Here is a 16,550-nt window from a genome sequence, read left to right as displayed (position 1 = left end):
TCTGTATCATGCCCATAGTTGGCTGTCCCTGCCAATGTGTAAAAGTGGAAGGAGAACAACGAGGCAGCTGGGGTCCAAAGGACGTATCCACACGTTGCCAAGATGCAAACTGTGTCGTCACCTCAAATTCACGAAGTTCAAAGATCTTCTACGAGTACCCTAACTTCGGCACCATGTGACGGGTATTTGTGATGAGTGATGCACCACGCCATAGCAATCAAGTGTGTCCTCCTCCACCACAAGTTTGAAGAGCACTGAGGAAGAGGAGTATAGTTAGGCATTAGAAATGTGACTCAGGCCTTTCTTAATGTTCTGCTAAATTTGTCGGTGGTGCACTGCATGAGGAAGATGCAAGAGGTTAGTTGCAGTCTCATCGGGCATGGTGTTGTTACCTGTCATCTGAAAGGGTGGGGTTCCTGATGAAGTGGACACATTCCTTCTTGTTTATGTTTTTTGCGAACCAGGAGTTGAGAATGCGAATCTGCAGAAGAAAAGAGAATTAATTCAATCAAGTCTTGAAAAGAAGAATTATTTTTTTACTCAACAGCTGACTGCCAGTTTGTCAAATAAAAACTGACCTCTCAAACACCCTTGGAGTGGTCATCTAGGACAGTTCATCTAACATCAAGGGAGTGAACACCAGGCTTGATACTTTCAACCCATGGTACTGTTAGTGTGAGATCAGTTTTAGCTTTGGTGGAAAGGTTTCTCTGTCACAAAGGCGATGAAGTGCCCTGTCCGGCAAACCAGTGGTCCACCGCCCTCTGAATTAGGAGAACTGTTAGGTTTGTGCTGACAGAGTAAAATTAAGTCCATTGCATAAACCTTCCTCTGTTGGCCCAATGAAGCACAGGGCTATGGAGGTAAGCCATCCGACCATCTGCACTATTTAGAGTGGGAGGATCAAATGGCTTTTTTTAACTGTATCTCACTGCCTAGAATATCCTGGCGGTGAGGGGGTAAACAGACATAATATCGAAAAAAAAATATCGACTGACCAGAATATCGAGTTTTTAATATAGAATGGACAGAATATCGAATTGCCAAAATATAGTGGTGAACAATATCGAAAATCAGGTAAGAAATATCGATTTACATAATATAGAAGTAAGTAATATCGACAGTCATAATATAGTTGTTAAAAATATCGAATTTTTTAATAGTGTTTTAAGTGTTAGTAAATGTGTAAAAAGTGTGTATTAATTCTGGAATGTATGTTTGAATAATTTTAAAGTAATGAATTTTATGTTATTTAATTTTTGTGTAATTTAATTCTGTAGTGGGTTGTGGGTTTATAGGGGATTAGGGTGGGAAGTAATTTAATTATTGTACATTAAGGGGTCGATTCCGATCCTGGTAATTTTTTTCCCATACGACTCGTATCCGTATTTTTTTACGTACGAATCGTACAAGTTCCGTACAAACGGCGAAGTACGATTCGTACGTGGCAAATACATACAAATCGCCTTGGGAAAGTCTACGAGACGTCCCCGGACAGTTTTACTTACAAATCGTAAAACTGAAGTCAGAGTGCGCAAGTACGATCCGTACCGCCCGTCCGAAAACACAAGCGCATGGAAAATGCTCCGTACGGAGCGAACTTTGTACGAGCCCTACCCAGAGTACACTTGTGCCCGGGGTACGAGTCGTACGCCCCCCCCCCAGCCTCCCACCCCTCCCACGTATGTACGGCGCATACCCCCCACCCGCGTATGTACGGTGCATACCCCCACCCACGTATGTACGGCGCGTACCCCTCACCCGCGTATGTATGGTGTGTACCCCCCACCCGCGTATGTACAGCGCGTACCCCCACCCGCTTATGTACGGCACGTACCCCCCACCCGCGTATGTACGCACCATACCCCAGACATACCCCAATCCTCTCGTATGTACGGTCCGTACATCGCGAGGATTGGGGTACGCCTGGGGTACGGTGCCTACATATGCGGGTGGGGGTGCGCGCCGTACATACGCGGGTGGGGCGTACGCGCCATACATACGCGGGTGGGGGGTACGCGCCGTACATATGCCATGTTGGGGGGTACGCACCGTACATGATGACACGTACGATGTGGGTGATGGCGTGTACGTCGCGTAGCAGGCCCCCTTTTCCTCGTGCATCGCAGCGTACTTCGCTTTTCCGGCACTTTTTGACTCCCTTAAAAATATAGCCGTGCAGAGTGCTGTGGGTACGATTCGTACTTGCTGGTCCGTAAAAGGCTGCGGACGTCGCGTACGCGCTGTCCAGGATCGGTATTTTTTAGCCGTACAGTGTTTTTTACGGTTCGTACGGAAATGGTATTCCTGTATGAATCGTACTTGCTGGTTTGTACGGTGGAATTCCCGGGTACGAGTCGTGCGGAGAAAATGCTCTGTACGACCATTTGTACCCGGGATCTACAGGATCAGAATCAGCACCCAAATAATAATTTTTAGGAATTATTAATTATTTTGAATTTAATTTTGCGTTTTACTTCTGTAGCGGGTTGTGGGTTTATAGGGGAATAGGGTGGGAAGTAATGTAATTGTTATTAAGTAATTATTAATTGGTATTGAAAATTAATTGGTTGATGATTAATTATTAATTGGTAAATAATTTGTATTAATTGGTCATTAATTTGTATTAATTGTTTAATTGATAATTATGTTAATTGTATTAATATATATGGTGGGAAGTAATTTAATTGTAAATAATTAAATATTGAAATATTTTTTGTATATTGATAATTAATTTATTATTAATGACTTATTAATTGGTATTATTTGTATTTATTAATTTTTGGTATTGGTAGTTAATTAATTATTAATAGGTAATTAATTAAAAATAAAATGTATTGGTATTTATAATTAATTAATTATTAAATATAGTGTGATTGGTAATTCATTGTAATACTTTTTTTTGGGTATTAATATTTGATTTATTTTTAAGGAAATATTTAATTATTATTTTCCCTACTGTTGCACTCACTGGAGTGGGAATAGTAGTTTTTACCCCTACGCTATCCAACGCTTTCCCTACTGTTGCACTCACTGGAGTGGGAATAGTAAATTTTACCCTCCCGCTATCCAACGCTTTCCCTACTGTTGCACTCTCTGGAGTGGGAATAGTAATTTTTACCCCTACACTATCCAATGCTTTCCCTATTATTGCACTCTATGGAGTGGGAATAGTCATTTTTACCCTCCCGCTATCCAACACTTTTCCTACTGTTGCACTCTCTGGAGTGGGAATAGTAATTTTTACCCTCCCGCTATCCAACGCTTTCCCTACTATTGCACTTACTGGAGTGGTAATAGTAAATTTTACCCGCCCGCTATCCTACGCAAAAAATATTGAATATTTGTAATTATTATTACGTTAATATATATGTATTATTATTTTTTTACTTACATTTATTATTTATTAATTTTAAAGTTATTTAAGTATTTCTAAGTATGTTTTAGTTAATTATATGTATTATTTCATTAATTTTACATTACTTTTAAGACATTTAAAAAATTTGTTATTTTGACCAACTATATTTGTTACAACGATATTTTGGATTCTATATTTTTGTACTTACCTGTTTGTAGATAGGGATTCGATATTTTGGCATTCTATATTTTTGCCTCGATATTTTGGCAGGTCGATATTCTCCTTCTCAATATTTTGTCAGCGATCCGGTGAGGGACAGTAAAAATAAAAAAATGCCCTCTCACACTATGTGGGGCCATTCGTATTTTATTTTAGAAAAATAAACTAATGATGGGTGCACACCAAACATTTAAGTGGCTTTGTATGAACTGCCAAGGCAGTGGTTCACAAAAATCCCTGGTGGGAACTCTAAATCTGGCGGGCAGAGTAAAGGGCAAGGATGGTGGATGTAAAGTCCTCCACCACCATGATTAACTTTTTCTCCATCCTCCAAAGGCTAAATCGGGCCCTTTGTTTATTCAATAGAATGGTAAACATTTTACGATGTGCTTGGAAATCCAGTTGTCATATAAATGTACATATTCTCAATCTCTTCAATTGAGTTAAAATAGTTTTTATGTTGACTGTTCTGGTTACATCATTACTGTACGAGTAAGTATAGCAATTACATCTCATTTTAAGTACACCACCATCACATTATTCCCGTTTCTATTTTTATCCCATGGTGGCTTCGCCAGGGACAGTTTTAGCTGTCTGACTTGGACAACTTTGCCAATGTTTTGAAAGAGAGCGAGCTTTGGGTCAGCACCTTGCTCATGAATGGATGCCTGTATCATAGTACCTGCTCTTTATTGGGTGCTGTTTCTCCTAATTCTTGTTTTTATTCTGCCTCTGGGTCATGTCTCATTTTACCATGTTTTTGATTGATCAAGGTGCTGAAGTCATAGAACTACTTTTTTGGTTTTTTCAACGTAATTTTTTTTGTAGGTTGTAGAGTACATGTCCTTTCTATGTTTAGAGAGGGTTTGCTCTACTTCCCTGCTTCCAGAACCTAACTCCACCTGGTCTCTCCCTTCCCAATCTCCCTCGTATTACCCTTGTATTAAATTGTATTATTAATTAAAATGGACGGCTACCCACCTCAAGGAATAATCAGAACCCTAGTCATGGTGAACCCTTAAAGTGACTGAATTAACCTGAGCTCAACCCCCCTGGTAGCGATAGCAGAGAGAAGACAGGCTTAACTTAGGCCAATGCGTAAAATATTTATGCGGTACCAAAACAGAAATAAAGTCAAAATGCAACACCCTCACAAGTGAGGTACCATTTTTATTGGGAGACATGGGGAAACGCTGGGAGGTAGGAGATTTGTGCCAACCTGGTAATCCCACACCCTTCCCACACAGAAATTTAAGGACAATTTGACTTTTTAGCTAAATATGAGGTTTGCAGGAGATTCTCGGTACAAAAACATTAGGAGATCCATGCAAACCACACCTCCCTGGACTCCCATGGGTGTCTAGTTTTCAGAAAGGTCTGGGTTTTGTAGGTTTCCCTAGATGGTCACTGAGCCCAGGCCCAAAAACGCAGGTGCCACCTTTGCAAAAACAGGTTGTTTTGTAATAGATAATTTTGATATCTTCACAATACATATTGGGCCCTTCCCTGTTGCGGGGACTTGGCCCACCCTTACAAATGAAGTACTGTTTTTCTCGGGAGACTCGGGGAAACACTGGGTGCTAAGAATTTTGTGGTTCCATGCATATTCCGTGACTTTTTCTCACAGAAATGCAAGGCAAATTAGATCTTTTAGGCAAAGTTTGAGCTCTGCACAGGATTCTGGGTAAAAAATACCTGGTGAGAGCCACTTAAGTCACCTCGTCCTGAATTTCCCTAGATGTCTAGTTTTCAAAAATATACAGGTTTACTAGGTTTCCCTAGGTGCTGGTCTTGCTAAGGCCCAAAATCCACAGCTATGCACTTTACAAAAAATTAGTGAGTTTGAGGGGAAAAATGAGATGTATCCGTGTTGCGTTTTGGGTTGTTTCCTGTCGCAGGCACTAGACCTACCCATACAAGTGAGGTAGCATTTTTATCAGAAGACTTAGGGGAATGCTGGGTGGGAGAAAGGTTATAGCTCCCTGCAGATTCAAGAACTTTCTATCATAGAAATGTGAGGAGGAAAATGTGTTTTTTAATCAGAGTTTAAAGTTTGCAAGGGATTCAGGGTACAAGAACCAAGAGAGAGCCACACAAGTCACCCTATCCAGGAGTACTCTAGGTATCTAGTTTTTAAAATAATTTACAGGTTTGCTAGGTTTCCCTAGGTGCTGGCTGAGCTAGGGCCCAAAAGCCACAGCTGCACACTTTGCAAAAAATGAGTCTGTTCTGAGTTGAAAAATGCGATTGTATCCAAGTTGTGTTTTGGGCCGTTTCCTGTTGTGGGCCCTAGGTGAACCCACGCAAGTGAGGTACCATTTTCATCAGAGAAAGCTGAGTGAAAGGATGTTTGAGGCTCTCTCCAGATTCCAGAACGTTTCATCACAAAAATGTGAGGAAAATGTGTTTCGTTAGTCAAAGTTTGAGATCTGCAAGGGATTCTGGGTAAAACAACCAAGTGACTGCAATGCAAGTCACCCCATCCTATATTACTCTTAGGTTTCTAGTGTTTTTTTAAAAACTGGATTGCTAGGTTTCCCTAGGTGCCGACTGAGCCAGGGCCCAAAGTCCACAGTTTCACACTTTGCAAAAAATGGGTCAGTCTTGAGTGGGAAAATGTGATATGTCCATGTTGTATTTTGGGCCATTTTCTGTTGCAGGCACTAGGCCTACCCGTACAAGTGAGGTACCATTGATATCGGGAGACTTAGGGGAACACAGACGAGTAGAACAGGTGTTATTACCAATTGTATTTCTCTGCATTTCTGCCTTCCAAATGTGAGCCAGTGTGTAAGAAAGAAGACATTTTAAGAAATGCCCTCTAATTCACATACTAGTATGGGTACCCATAAATTTGGACATGTGAAAATAATCACTACATCTGAACTCCATATTTGGTGCCCATTTTGGAAATACATAGGTTTCCTTGATACCTCTTTTTCACTTTTTATATTTTACTGTATGAATTGCTGTATACCTGTACACAATGAAAAAGCATTACAGTGTGCAGCTCAGTTATTGGCTCTGGGTACCTAAAATTCTTTAAAAACCCACAAACCCAATATATACTTGCAACCGAAAGGGTCTAGCAGATGTGCAGATGTAAGGGTAAATTGCTATTGTAAATCAGCCATTGTGATGAGAAGTTACAAATGAAAACTTTGTCACAAATGCCTGACTTTTCCAATTAATGTTCAATATGTGTTTAGTTTGATGTAGTGTAAAATCCATTTTTTAATGTAGGGGTGCATTATAATCACACATGTAGACTGCATCTGCATATGATTTTATGTTGTGTTAACCTAAGTGTTAGACTTTTGTAACATGGTAACATGAATATGACGTATTTAGGCTGTCATATAGAATACATAGGAATTAATATGAAATAAGTTAATATAACCCGCAGAAACACGAACAGAAACACTCATGTTGTGCAACTCACAACCACTTATTATTGAATGTGTTTATTAATTGTGTCATTTTATATGTAGTTAGGAATATTAATTGAATGTGCCTTATTTCCTATGTAAATTCGTAAAGCTCATGTTCCATTTTTCCTATGTTAGCTGAATTCTGTAGGCCTGAAATGCATTTTCCCTTGAGGCTCTCGCATTAGAATTAAAAGTTGAAATGTATGTACACATTGGATTCTGTTCTTTCTCACGTTTCTGTTGCAGATCGAAGAATCATCCTTGTTAGCTAGAATAATGTCTTTGTTTTAGGAGTTAGGCAAGGAGAGAAGGGGATACATTGAGCGTAGATACTGATAGTGAAGACCTGTTGTACTTTCTCATTGGAGAGACCCCGGGAATCACGGTCATCACACCGAGTTCAGGAGCATCTCTTCCCAATGGGAAAATACCTATGAGGAGGTGGCCTGACTGGATGGCATAACCCGCAAAGGATCCTAGGACACCACCGGTGCAATTGATGTATCGTAACTAGGGAGAGAGCCCTGGGACTTCTGCCATGCCTCAAGAGCGAGAGCACCTTAGAACGAGCTCTGTCTTAGTAGCTTCATGCTGCTTGACCCGACTTATGTGGGGGTGACATCTTAGGAAGACTTCACACGCTGACACCAAAACTGATCCTGCCCCGCAAATGCTTAGTTTGGGATGTCACGTTAAGAGTAGTGTAGGGACAGATTAATGCTTTATTCCCACAAACGTCCGGTGCAGGGGAACCTGGACGTTTGTTCCCTAATCTTTTGTATCCTGATACTGGAACTGCTTATTCTGTGCATGTTGCACTGCCTTAATTTCATCCACAGATTTGGTTTTGTATTAGTTCAAATGTATTTCTACACCCTCATCTGGAGGTGCCTGTATGTCCAGTTATGTTTGGCTTTGTAATAAATAACTAACCTTAATTGATAGTCTATGATTCCTAGGAGTCATAGTGAATTGGAATTGAAATGATTGATCAGCTAATGATTTCTCTCCCTCCCACTCTTTCATGCTGAGAAAAAGTACCATCGACTCGAGGTTCTAGAACGGATCTAAAACACTGACTCGACTCCTTCAATTTCAACACATAGGGGTCTATTATAATGGCGGGCGGATCGTCACTGCCCGTATGGCGGTGGCGATCTGCCCGCCATTATTCTCCTCCCACCACCCACCTCCCATTTCCCCCCCGCCATATTAGGATGGCGGGGGGACCCTGGCGGACGGAAAGACCGTCCGCCAGTTTTCCAATGGTCTCACTGGAGACCGGGCGGAAAAGGGGTCTAACATGGTGGCAGTGTCTGCAAGACACCGCCATCCATATTAGCATGCAGGCAGAGATGTGCCTTTCCATGGCGGCGGTGCCGCCATGGAAAGGCATGCGGTCTTTGCCTATGGGGCCTGTAGCGGGCTCCCATGTAGTTGGGGGGTTGAGGGGTGCACATGGGGGGTACCTATGGTACCCCCTTCATTGTCACAGACAAAGTGGCCGGCACCACGCGGTGCCTGTCACCTTGTGCATGCCAATGCATGATGTGCATTCCCAGCATTATGACGGGCAGTGCTGTGAGCACCGCCCACCACAATGCTGGGAATAGGGGATGCCACTGCCATGGTGGCGGTGGCATCCTAATTGCAGTTCCGGGACCACCGCGCCCCTTGCGGACGGTCCGGCATTCCGTTAGGGTCCGCCCTCATCGTAATAGGCCCCTTAGTTCTTTGTGGAAAACCTTGAAAAATGTACACAAATTACCCCTTGCTAAATTCATAATTGTGTCAGTTTTCAGAAATGTATAGCTTTCTGGGATCCACTATGGGTTTCACACTTGCTTCCACCATAAACTGGAAAGAGGTTGAAAGCCCGTATATAGTAAAAATGGGCATCCGCCAAGCAAAATGCCAAAACTGTGGTAAAACAATAGTTTTTTTGATTCACGTCTGCCTGTTCCTGAAAGCTGGGAAGATGGTGATTTTAACACTGCAAACCTTTTGTTGATGCCATTTGCAGGAAAATGCAAAAAGAACTATTGATGGACAGAATGCAGAACAATGTCATAAATTCACCCCAGTACAGAGATCTGGGCCTAAATCCATCGTTTTTTTGCTCACCATGCCATTCCAGTTTGGACCCAGCCATATGCAAATCAGTCTTGACCCTGTTCCCATTGGAACAGTCCAGCCCAACTGCCAAGCATCCTGGGACCGGTTTCGGGGTAACAACCCTCATCAGCTAGGCTAGCTTGCCCCCAGTGTAAAGCATCAAGTGGCGTTACATGGGTGGTACAACAAACAAATGATGGACGGAATGCTGACAATGCATACATTCTCCCCCAGTCAAGAGATCTGGGTTAAATCCATCGTTCTTTTGCCCACTACACCACCCCAGTTTAGACATGGCCATATGCAAATCAGTCTTGACCCTGTGCCTCATGGGAACAGTCCAGCCAGAACTACCAAGCCAGGTCCTCCCTGGACTGGAACCAAGCATCCTAGGACCGGTTTCAGGGTTTCACCCCTCTTCAGCCAGGATAGCTTCATTCCAGTGGCATGGAGAGCACTTGCAGGAAAAAACAGACAGTTACTTCTGAAGCAGTTTTTTTCCATTTAAAAAAATAAAAACAAAATTTAGATCTATGTGCTGGTTAATTTCTCGATTCCCTTCAGGGGAATCCACAAAGCCTGGGTACCTTTAGATTCCCCGGGATATTGGTAAAAAAGGGGATGCCAATTTCGTGTGGAAAAAAGGTTTTGGAGACCTACACGCGGACTATCCCAAAAAGCAAAAAAAGGCTTAGCAGTGTGAGGAAAAAGCCTAGCAGCCAAAGGGTTAATAATTATTACTGCACAGCAGAGAGCCTCATCATCCCCAAAGAGTCTAGGAATTCGGTAAATGTGTGGTTAATGCATTTTAGTGCAGTTTTGCGGACACCAGCTCTAAAATGTGTTCGTCTTACTCTTGGCAAGGCTAGTTAGGTCGAGAGCGTGCAGGGGAATAGACACGATTGGTACATTTTACTCAACCCACCCCAGCTGCAGGCAACATGTATATCTTGTTTATAGTGAACCATGACACCAGGGGCCTGATTTATCATTCTTTCATACAATGCAGCAAGACAACTTGCTGGGCTGCATGAAAGGGAGAGGGCAGGAAAGATATGGGGCATTCCTGTCCTCTTCTGGTGCTGGCTCACTCAGTGCAGCCTAGCATCAAATCAAGCACTCTTGTGCCATGGTGCAAAGGTGCCTGTGTTACAGACAGGATTGCTTTGGTGCAGGAAGGGGCACCTTCCTGCATGAAAACAATCGTCTGAGGCTTGTTCCTCTTTCTAAGTGTGCTGCAGAAACAATGAGGAGAAAAAGATATTTCTCCTCATTGTGTCCCAGTATACATGGGTGTATGCGTAGGAATTCCCACGCTCCATCCATGAATGCTTTCCTAGGACTGAGTCATGTAGGCCAGCAGGTTACACTGCCTTGCCAGATTTGCGAAGCCGCACAGGGCTACGCAAGGTGGCCATGCGTGGCTTGGTATATATCATTCTAGGTTTTGCATTGGCCTGGGTCTCCTTGCATAGTGCAAGGGCGATGCAAACCTTGCAAAAATATGGGACAGGTATCCAAAGGCAGTACATCTGAGAAGCACAAGTACCAGGGTGGAGCTAGAACACTCCTGGGATCTTGAATCAGAATGGGTTTCCTAAGACTGTCATTTCTGACCTGGGGACAAATGTTATCTCCTTATATATGAGAAACAAATGTGGGGGGAAACTGGTGTGACCTGCCAATTCTGCACAGCCTACCACCCACAAACCAATGGGTGGAAAGATGTAATATGTCCTTTAAAACCACAGTGGACCATGTATCGAAGAACCTCAGGCAGAAGTGAGATATTCTCCTGAGAAGCGAGTAGGGTTCACTCCCTTTAAACTTCCTTTTGGGCACCCTCTGATGGCCCACTCAGCTTAGTCAGAGAAGGGTTGGGAGGGACTTCTGAGTCACCTCTAAAGTGCATGGTGGACTATGTTATTGACTTCAAGAGGTGGATGGTGCAATACATAAGTCAGGTCAACAGCTGATAAAAAAAGTGGTATGAGCATTGCTGACTGGGCACGTGGAAAGGCAGGAGGTTCTGGTGCCGAAGACCATTTGTCCAGGAGCTTTGGAGGACAAGAGATTTGGTCTAAATAAGGTATTGCCGAAGAATTGGAGGTCTCAACTACTTAGTGGACACAGGTGCCACCAGAGAGCCTAGGAGGATGGTCCAAGTGAACCGGCTTAAACCATACCTCCAGAGGAACTATACTATACAGGGAACATAATTTCTATGGCAGAGGAGGTTGAGGGAGACCATGATCCTCTTCCTGACCTACTGAATGGTTCTGCGTTTGGGGTGCCACTAGCCCCTGAGCTCATGTCAAAGCTTCAGAAAGAGTGCATAGAGGTGTTGGGGGGTGATTTTCAATCTCTTTACACTCACTCAGTGGCTGGCTCCTGTCTTTGTCCACCACATAGACATAGACAATAGCTTACCTGAGAAAAACAATACTTACTGGATGTCTGACAAAGTCCAGGAGTGCATCAAGGTAGATTCTTTTAATATGTTGGACATAGGGGGTGATTGAACATTGCATAGTCCTTAAGCCAGTCCAGTAGTGTTGGTGCACACACAAGGATACGCATACTAGTACTTTTGTGTGGTTTACCAGGACCTCAAGGAAGTGGCTAAGACAGATGCATGTCTAATCCCCAGAGCTGATGGGCTTGTGGACTGCACTGGTGTTGCCCTCTACCTGAGTACCTCTGATTTGACCAGTGGTTATTGGCTAAGCTGAAGGTTGCAGCTCCTTATCTGAGACCAGTTTAGGGTAATGCCGTGTGGGCTGAAAAATACCTCTGTCTGTTTCCAGTGCCTGGTGAACCATGTGCTCTCATGAATGAAAGAGCTCTGCATGAAGGAAAGAGTTCTGCATGGCCTACCATGCTGTCTCTAGTAATTCATGGGAGGACCACCTGAGGCACCTAGAAGCAGCATTGGCAGTATAAAGGGGGTGGAACCAAGTGGCAGGTGTGACAGTCCTCTATAGTATACTGTGGTCATCAGGTGGGCAACATGAAGATCTAACCGTTGCATGCCAAGGTACAGACTGTGTTGGAGTGGAAGGTTCCTTCTACTCAGGCCCAAGTGAAGAACGGGCTGACTACCACAAGAACTTTTTAGCCGACTATGGCACTATAATCACTCTATTGACAGCCCTGACATTCAAGAAACAACCCCAAAAGCTCATCATTCAGTCATGGGGTAAAGTCCTTTTCTTCTTCTCAAGGGCAGAGTGCCAGCTTCATAGGTCTACCAATGGTGGCTCAAGAAATGAATCTATAACTTTAAGAAAAGGTAAAGCATTGACAGAAAAGCCATTGAGAGCAGGGTTTCTACGCGAAAGCAGATATCTAAAATGACATGTGATGTGGAGAACAGAGCCAAGTTCTGGGATGTCAAACAAGGGAAATGGGTGGCAATTCACATCTCTGGTTTGATATCTAAGTCTATTTCAATATTCTCACCTGCCATGAAAGTGGTGAAAGTTAATACGCGCAAAGTGGTGACCAGGGATAGTAAGTGTTGGCTTATGAGAAGAGAATCCAAGTGGCACGGGAGATTACCTTCTGTTACTGATTAACTCATTACACTACAGAAGAAAACGTCCTGTTGCAAAATAAAATAGTTGGACAAGGATCTAGGGAAGATTACAGTTGCACTCCACAGAATGAAGAAATAGTTTCTCCCAATGATAATCCACCAGGTGTTGAGTTGCCTTTTTCTCATGGACCTGACTTTCTAGGAAGGGATGTTGTTCCTACCACTTTGTATGACCAGGATGGAGTTTCCATTGCTTTCAGAGTGACAAATAATACCTTGGAAACTCATGAAGGATATGTGACTGAAATGTACATGACTGTGCCTGTCCTTGATGTCCACTGAATACACATTATTAAATTTGACCATCGATGGAAGCTGGGACTTGGGCACTTGGGACTTGCCAGAAGTGGCACACAGGGAGGAGGTTTGCAGACTTGAGTTCTGCTTCCCTCCTGACGAGTCTGGCATGAGAAGTGCAGCCCAGCAGTGTCCATGCATACACACATGTGAGAGTTATGGTTTTTACTGTCACTCCAATCCCTCTTGGCATGTTTGTGTGTGAGGTGTGGTCACAGATGAACTACAAAACCGGCGGATGTATCAGACAACAAGGCAAGAAAGTAATTGCACCCTCGGCTCTGATAGTTGCTCAGCTTTTGTCCTCACCTCTTCCTCTACTTTCCAGAGCCTTCCAAGCATCATCCAATTAGTGGAAGAGGTATCTTGGTTGAGTGTGATTAATCTAGTAGTATGTAGCTTTGACGCCTGCGAATGTATCACCCTTAGTGCTGCTTGCCTCCTCCTGCACCCTACATCCTATTGCCTGCCCACTGCTAACCCAGTTCGTCCTCTACAGCTCTGTCTTGCTTACTGTAGTTTCTAAGCATTCACAGAGTTCAGGACGTAGAGAGCTACCTGCTTTAGATCTGTGTCTTGAGCTCAGGGAGGAGGAAATTGGGAGATTTGTTTTCTCAGCTTGACTTCAGAGTCTGGCACTAGGAGTGCAGGAGAGCAGCGACCACACACAGTCAGTATGTGAGGCTGGGCCCTTTCAACTGTCCTCCGCAATGTCGGTGCAATGCTGTAGGATTATTACATCCTCCTCTTTTAAATTTCTCTGGCCAATCTGGTTGGCTCACTGTCAACCAATGGGATGGTAAAACAGTCGGCATCTGGGTCCCAATCACAGGGCCACCAGTCTGTCCAACCCTCTGTAGAGTGAACACTGCAACAACTTCTATGTTAGAATCAGGTGCCCTCCCACACATGAGGTAGTGAGGGTGCCAAATACTTGCACTACTCATATTCATGATTAGCAGCAGGAAGAAGGGAGCTCTGAGTGATATCCAAGTCTCTCACAATACATGATAGGTTCTTGGGTCCTTGGAGATCTAGAGTGTGGGGGTGAATGCTATCGTCTATGACTCTCCGTAACAGGAGGTGGTGCTATATTCTTAAGCATCTATGGTTTGTTCTAATACAAGACCCTTGTTTCACAATGATGTCATTCTTCTGGAGAAACAATGTAAAGTTCTAGGTGAACATTTTAAGAATCAGGCACAGTTCTGGAACAATGAAGATATATTTGTGTTTTTAGATTGCTCTAACATCTAACAATGAAAGGTTGAATATGGGCTTAGCGTGCGGCATGCAAGATGGTACCAAGAATGAGTATGTAAACCCAAAGGTGGGGACAGAGGCACGTGGGGAGGTGAGTAACAGAGCACTTGATGGATACTGTTGATTTACAGAATTCACAGCAATAGGTTGTCACAAAGTTTAACCGTTACAGACGTATCACACTCCTTAGCATGGGGCTTCCTGGCAGAGGACGCCCTGCTTGATGGCCCTTTGAATGCGTGTAGCAAAGCGAGGTACCATCATTGGGTGGGTGCTCTGGTCTGTCTTTTATATCTGTTGACAAACCTGCCAATTCATGCTCCGTTGTGTGTGTCAAGGGCTTCTGTTTCGATAGATCAATTCACCATGGGGGGGGTCATAGAGAGCCACCAAATGAATTGAGAGGCTGCACAGAGGGTTTTGAGGTGGCACAGATGTGCTTGGAGAGAGTGCTTATGGTGTAAAGAGAGATGCATTGGGTGAAATGGTTGGGCAGGCTTTAGGTGCCATTTAGGGCAAGAGTGAGGAATTTGTACAGGCATCAGATTTGGCCAGCTGGGCTTTTGCTGTAGAGTGGAGGTAGAAGCAGTTTTGTGTGGGTTTGTGTTGGGCGGAGGAATACAGTCCATCCCATGGGGGCCTTTCTCATGGAGAGGGAAGAGTGACACGGTGGAGCCCTGAGTATGCTGCGACAGTAGGTGATTTCACAGGAGGCTTGAGCAGTGTTCAGGATACTGGCCTAGAGGAAAGAGATAATGTAGTGGAGGAAACAAGTGGAGAATGTGGATGCAGTAATGACAGTGACAGTGACAACCGCAAGCAGCGATGAAAGTGGATCCTGAGATTCAATGCAAAGGAAGATGAGGCCAAAAGCAAACAAGTTGAGACAGAGTAAGAGCATGAGAGGTGAAAGTAGAGGATGGACATTGAGTGGAAGTCATCATATTCTGGCAGAATTGTGAGATGCTAGAGCTTAGTGGTGGGATAGCTCTGGTAGGAACATTTTATAGACATAAGTGGCTTCTTATATATGCGGCCTGGCTGCACCTCCTCCCAGGTCACCGCCCCTCACTTGCCTTTGGGTCATCTGCCGAGAGGTACAGATTTAGCGGCACTTTCCTTTTCAGTGCAGTGACTGGCCTGCTTTTCACCAGTGGCAAGTGCAGGGGTGAGATTTCCCTCAGGTGCACGTGCCCATCTGCTTCATCTGGGTGCACCTTGTTTTGGTCCATTGAGCCCATGGCCTCCTGCTGCTGCTGTGTTCCTCTGCTTCAGCTCCGTCACAGGCCTCTCATGCTGCACAAATGGGATAAAGAGATTATCAGCACGGGCTGACTAGTTACAGGCCAAAGACAGATACCCATTCTTCAATACAGAGACAACATCGGGGGAAAGAGTTTACTTCCCTTCACTTTTCAAAAGTCTCTTATGCATAACCTTACTGGAGCCATAGATTAGCCAAGTCTCCAACTGGCTGCCCGCCTTCATATCTCCGCCCTACTTACAACCAGGACCCCAATTACAATCAAGATTATCCAGGCAGGAACAAAAATTATCAAAGAAAAACCCAGAATTTTTCTGAGACGTTCTCATCAGACTCTGATAATGAGGCCAGACAAGACTCAGATGAGGCCCAGTATGATTTCCGCCCCCGTAGGGGTAGGCATATGGGAGCACAATCATATCGTGGTGTAGGAAACCGGGGTCACCGGTCCCTATGGCGGTAACGTGACACGAGCGGCTGGGCACCCAAAGGCCTGTGTGTAAAGCAACCATACAACACGCACCTCTCATGGAACGGGGAACACACACAATAAGGGACGCCACACTGTAAAGGTTTATGCAAATAATTCAAGTTTATCCAAATAGTTCAAGATAAATGCAGTTCATTAGCTATAAATGCAATTCATGAGATATAAATGCAATTCATGAGATATAAATGCAATTCATGAGATATCAATGCAATTCATGAGATATAAATGCAATTCATGAGATATCAATGCAATTCATGAGATATAAATGCAATTCATGAGATATCAATGCAAGTTTCACTTAGACTAGCAGTGGATTCGCCCGCACCATATTCACCAGTATGTTTCTTGAAGGCTCTAGGCCACCCTCGTGTATCTTACTTCTCAGGGTAGCGTTTGGGGACCGTAGCGCCACTCCTGGGGCGTGCAGGGACCCAGGGCAGACCTCGTGGGCCCACCGCTACTTCGGTTACCTGTAGCGCCTCAGTGGCGATTCCCGCGCTTTACGCCCTAAACGG

The 16,550-nt window shown here is 44.0% G+C and overlaps 1 protein-coding gene across 6 annotated transcripts in view; it reads right to left on the bottom strand.

Annotated features, from left to right (window-relative positions):
- Positions 1-16,550, bottom strand: part of LOC146808458 (transient receptor potential cation channel subfamily M member 2-like) — a 729,321-nt gene that overhangs the window by 627,945 nt on the left and 84,826 nt on the right. For all 6 annotated transcript variants that reach the window (XM_085623568.1, XM_085623566.1, XM_085623567.1 and 3 more), the window contains exons 2-3: positions 15,358-15,577; positions 393-481 (exon numbers count right to left, since the gene is read on the bottom strand). In XM_085623568.1, the coding sequence (XP_085479694.1) occupies positions 393-481; positions 15,358-15,522 (254 nt within the window). In that variant the 5' untranslated portion in view covers positions 15,523-15,577. The remainder of the gene's footprint in view (positions 1-392; positions 482-15,357; positions 15,578-16,550) is intronic.

This window comes from Triturus cristatus, chromosome 8 (assembly GCF_964204655.1).
Source record: "Triturus cristatus chromosome 8, aTriCri1.1, whole genome shotgun sequence".
In the NCBI taxonomy this organism is placed as follows: domain Eukaryota; kingdom Metazoa; phylum Chordata; class Amphibia; order Caudata; family Salamandridae; genus Triturus; species Triturus cristatus.
The sequence above is the reverse complement of the archived record's forward strand: the minus strand, read 5'-3'. Positions and strand labels throughout refer to the sequence as shown.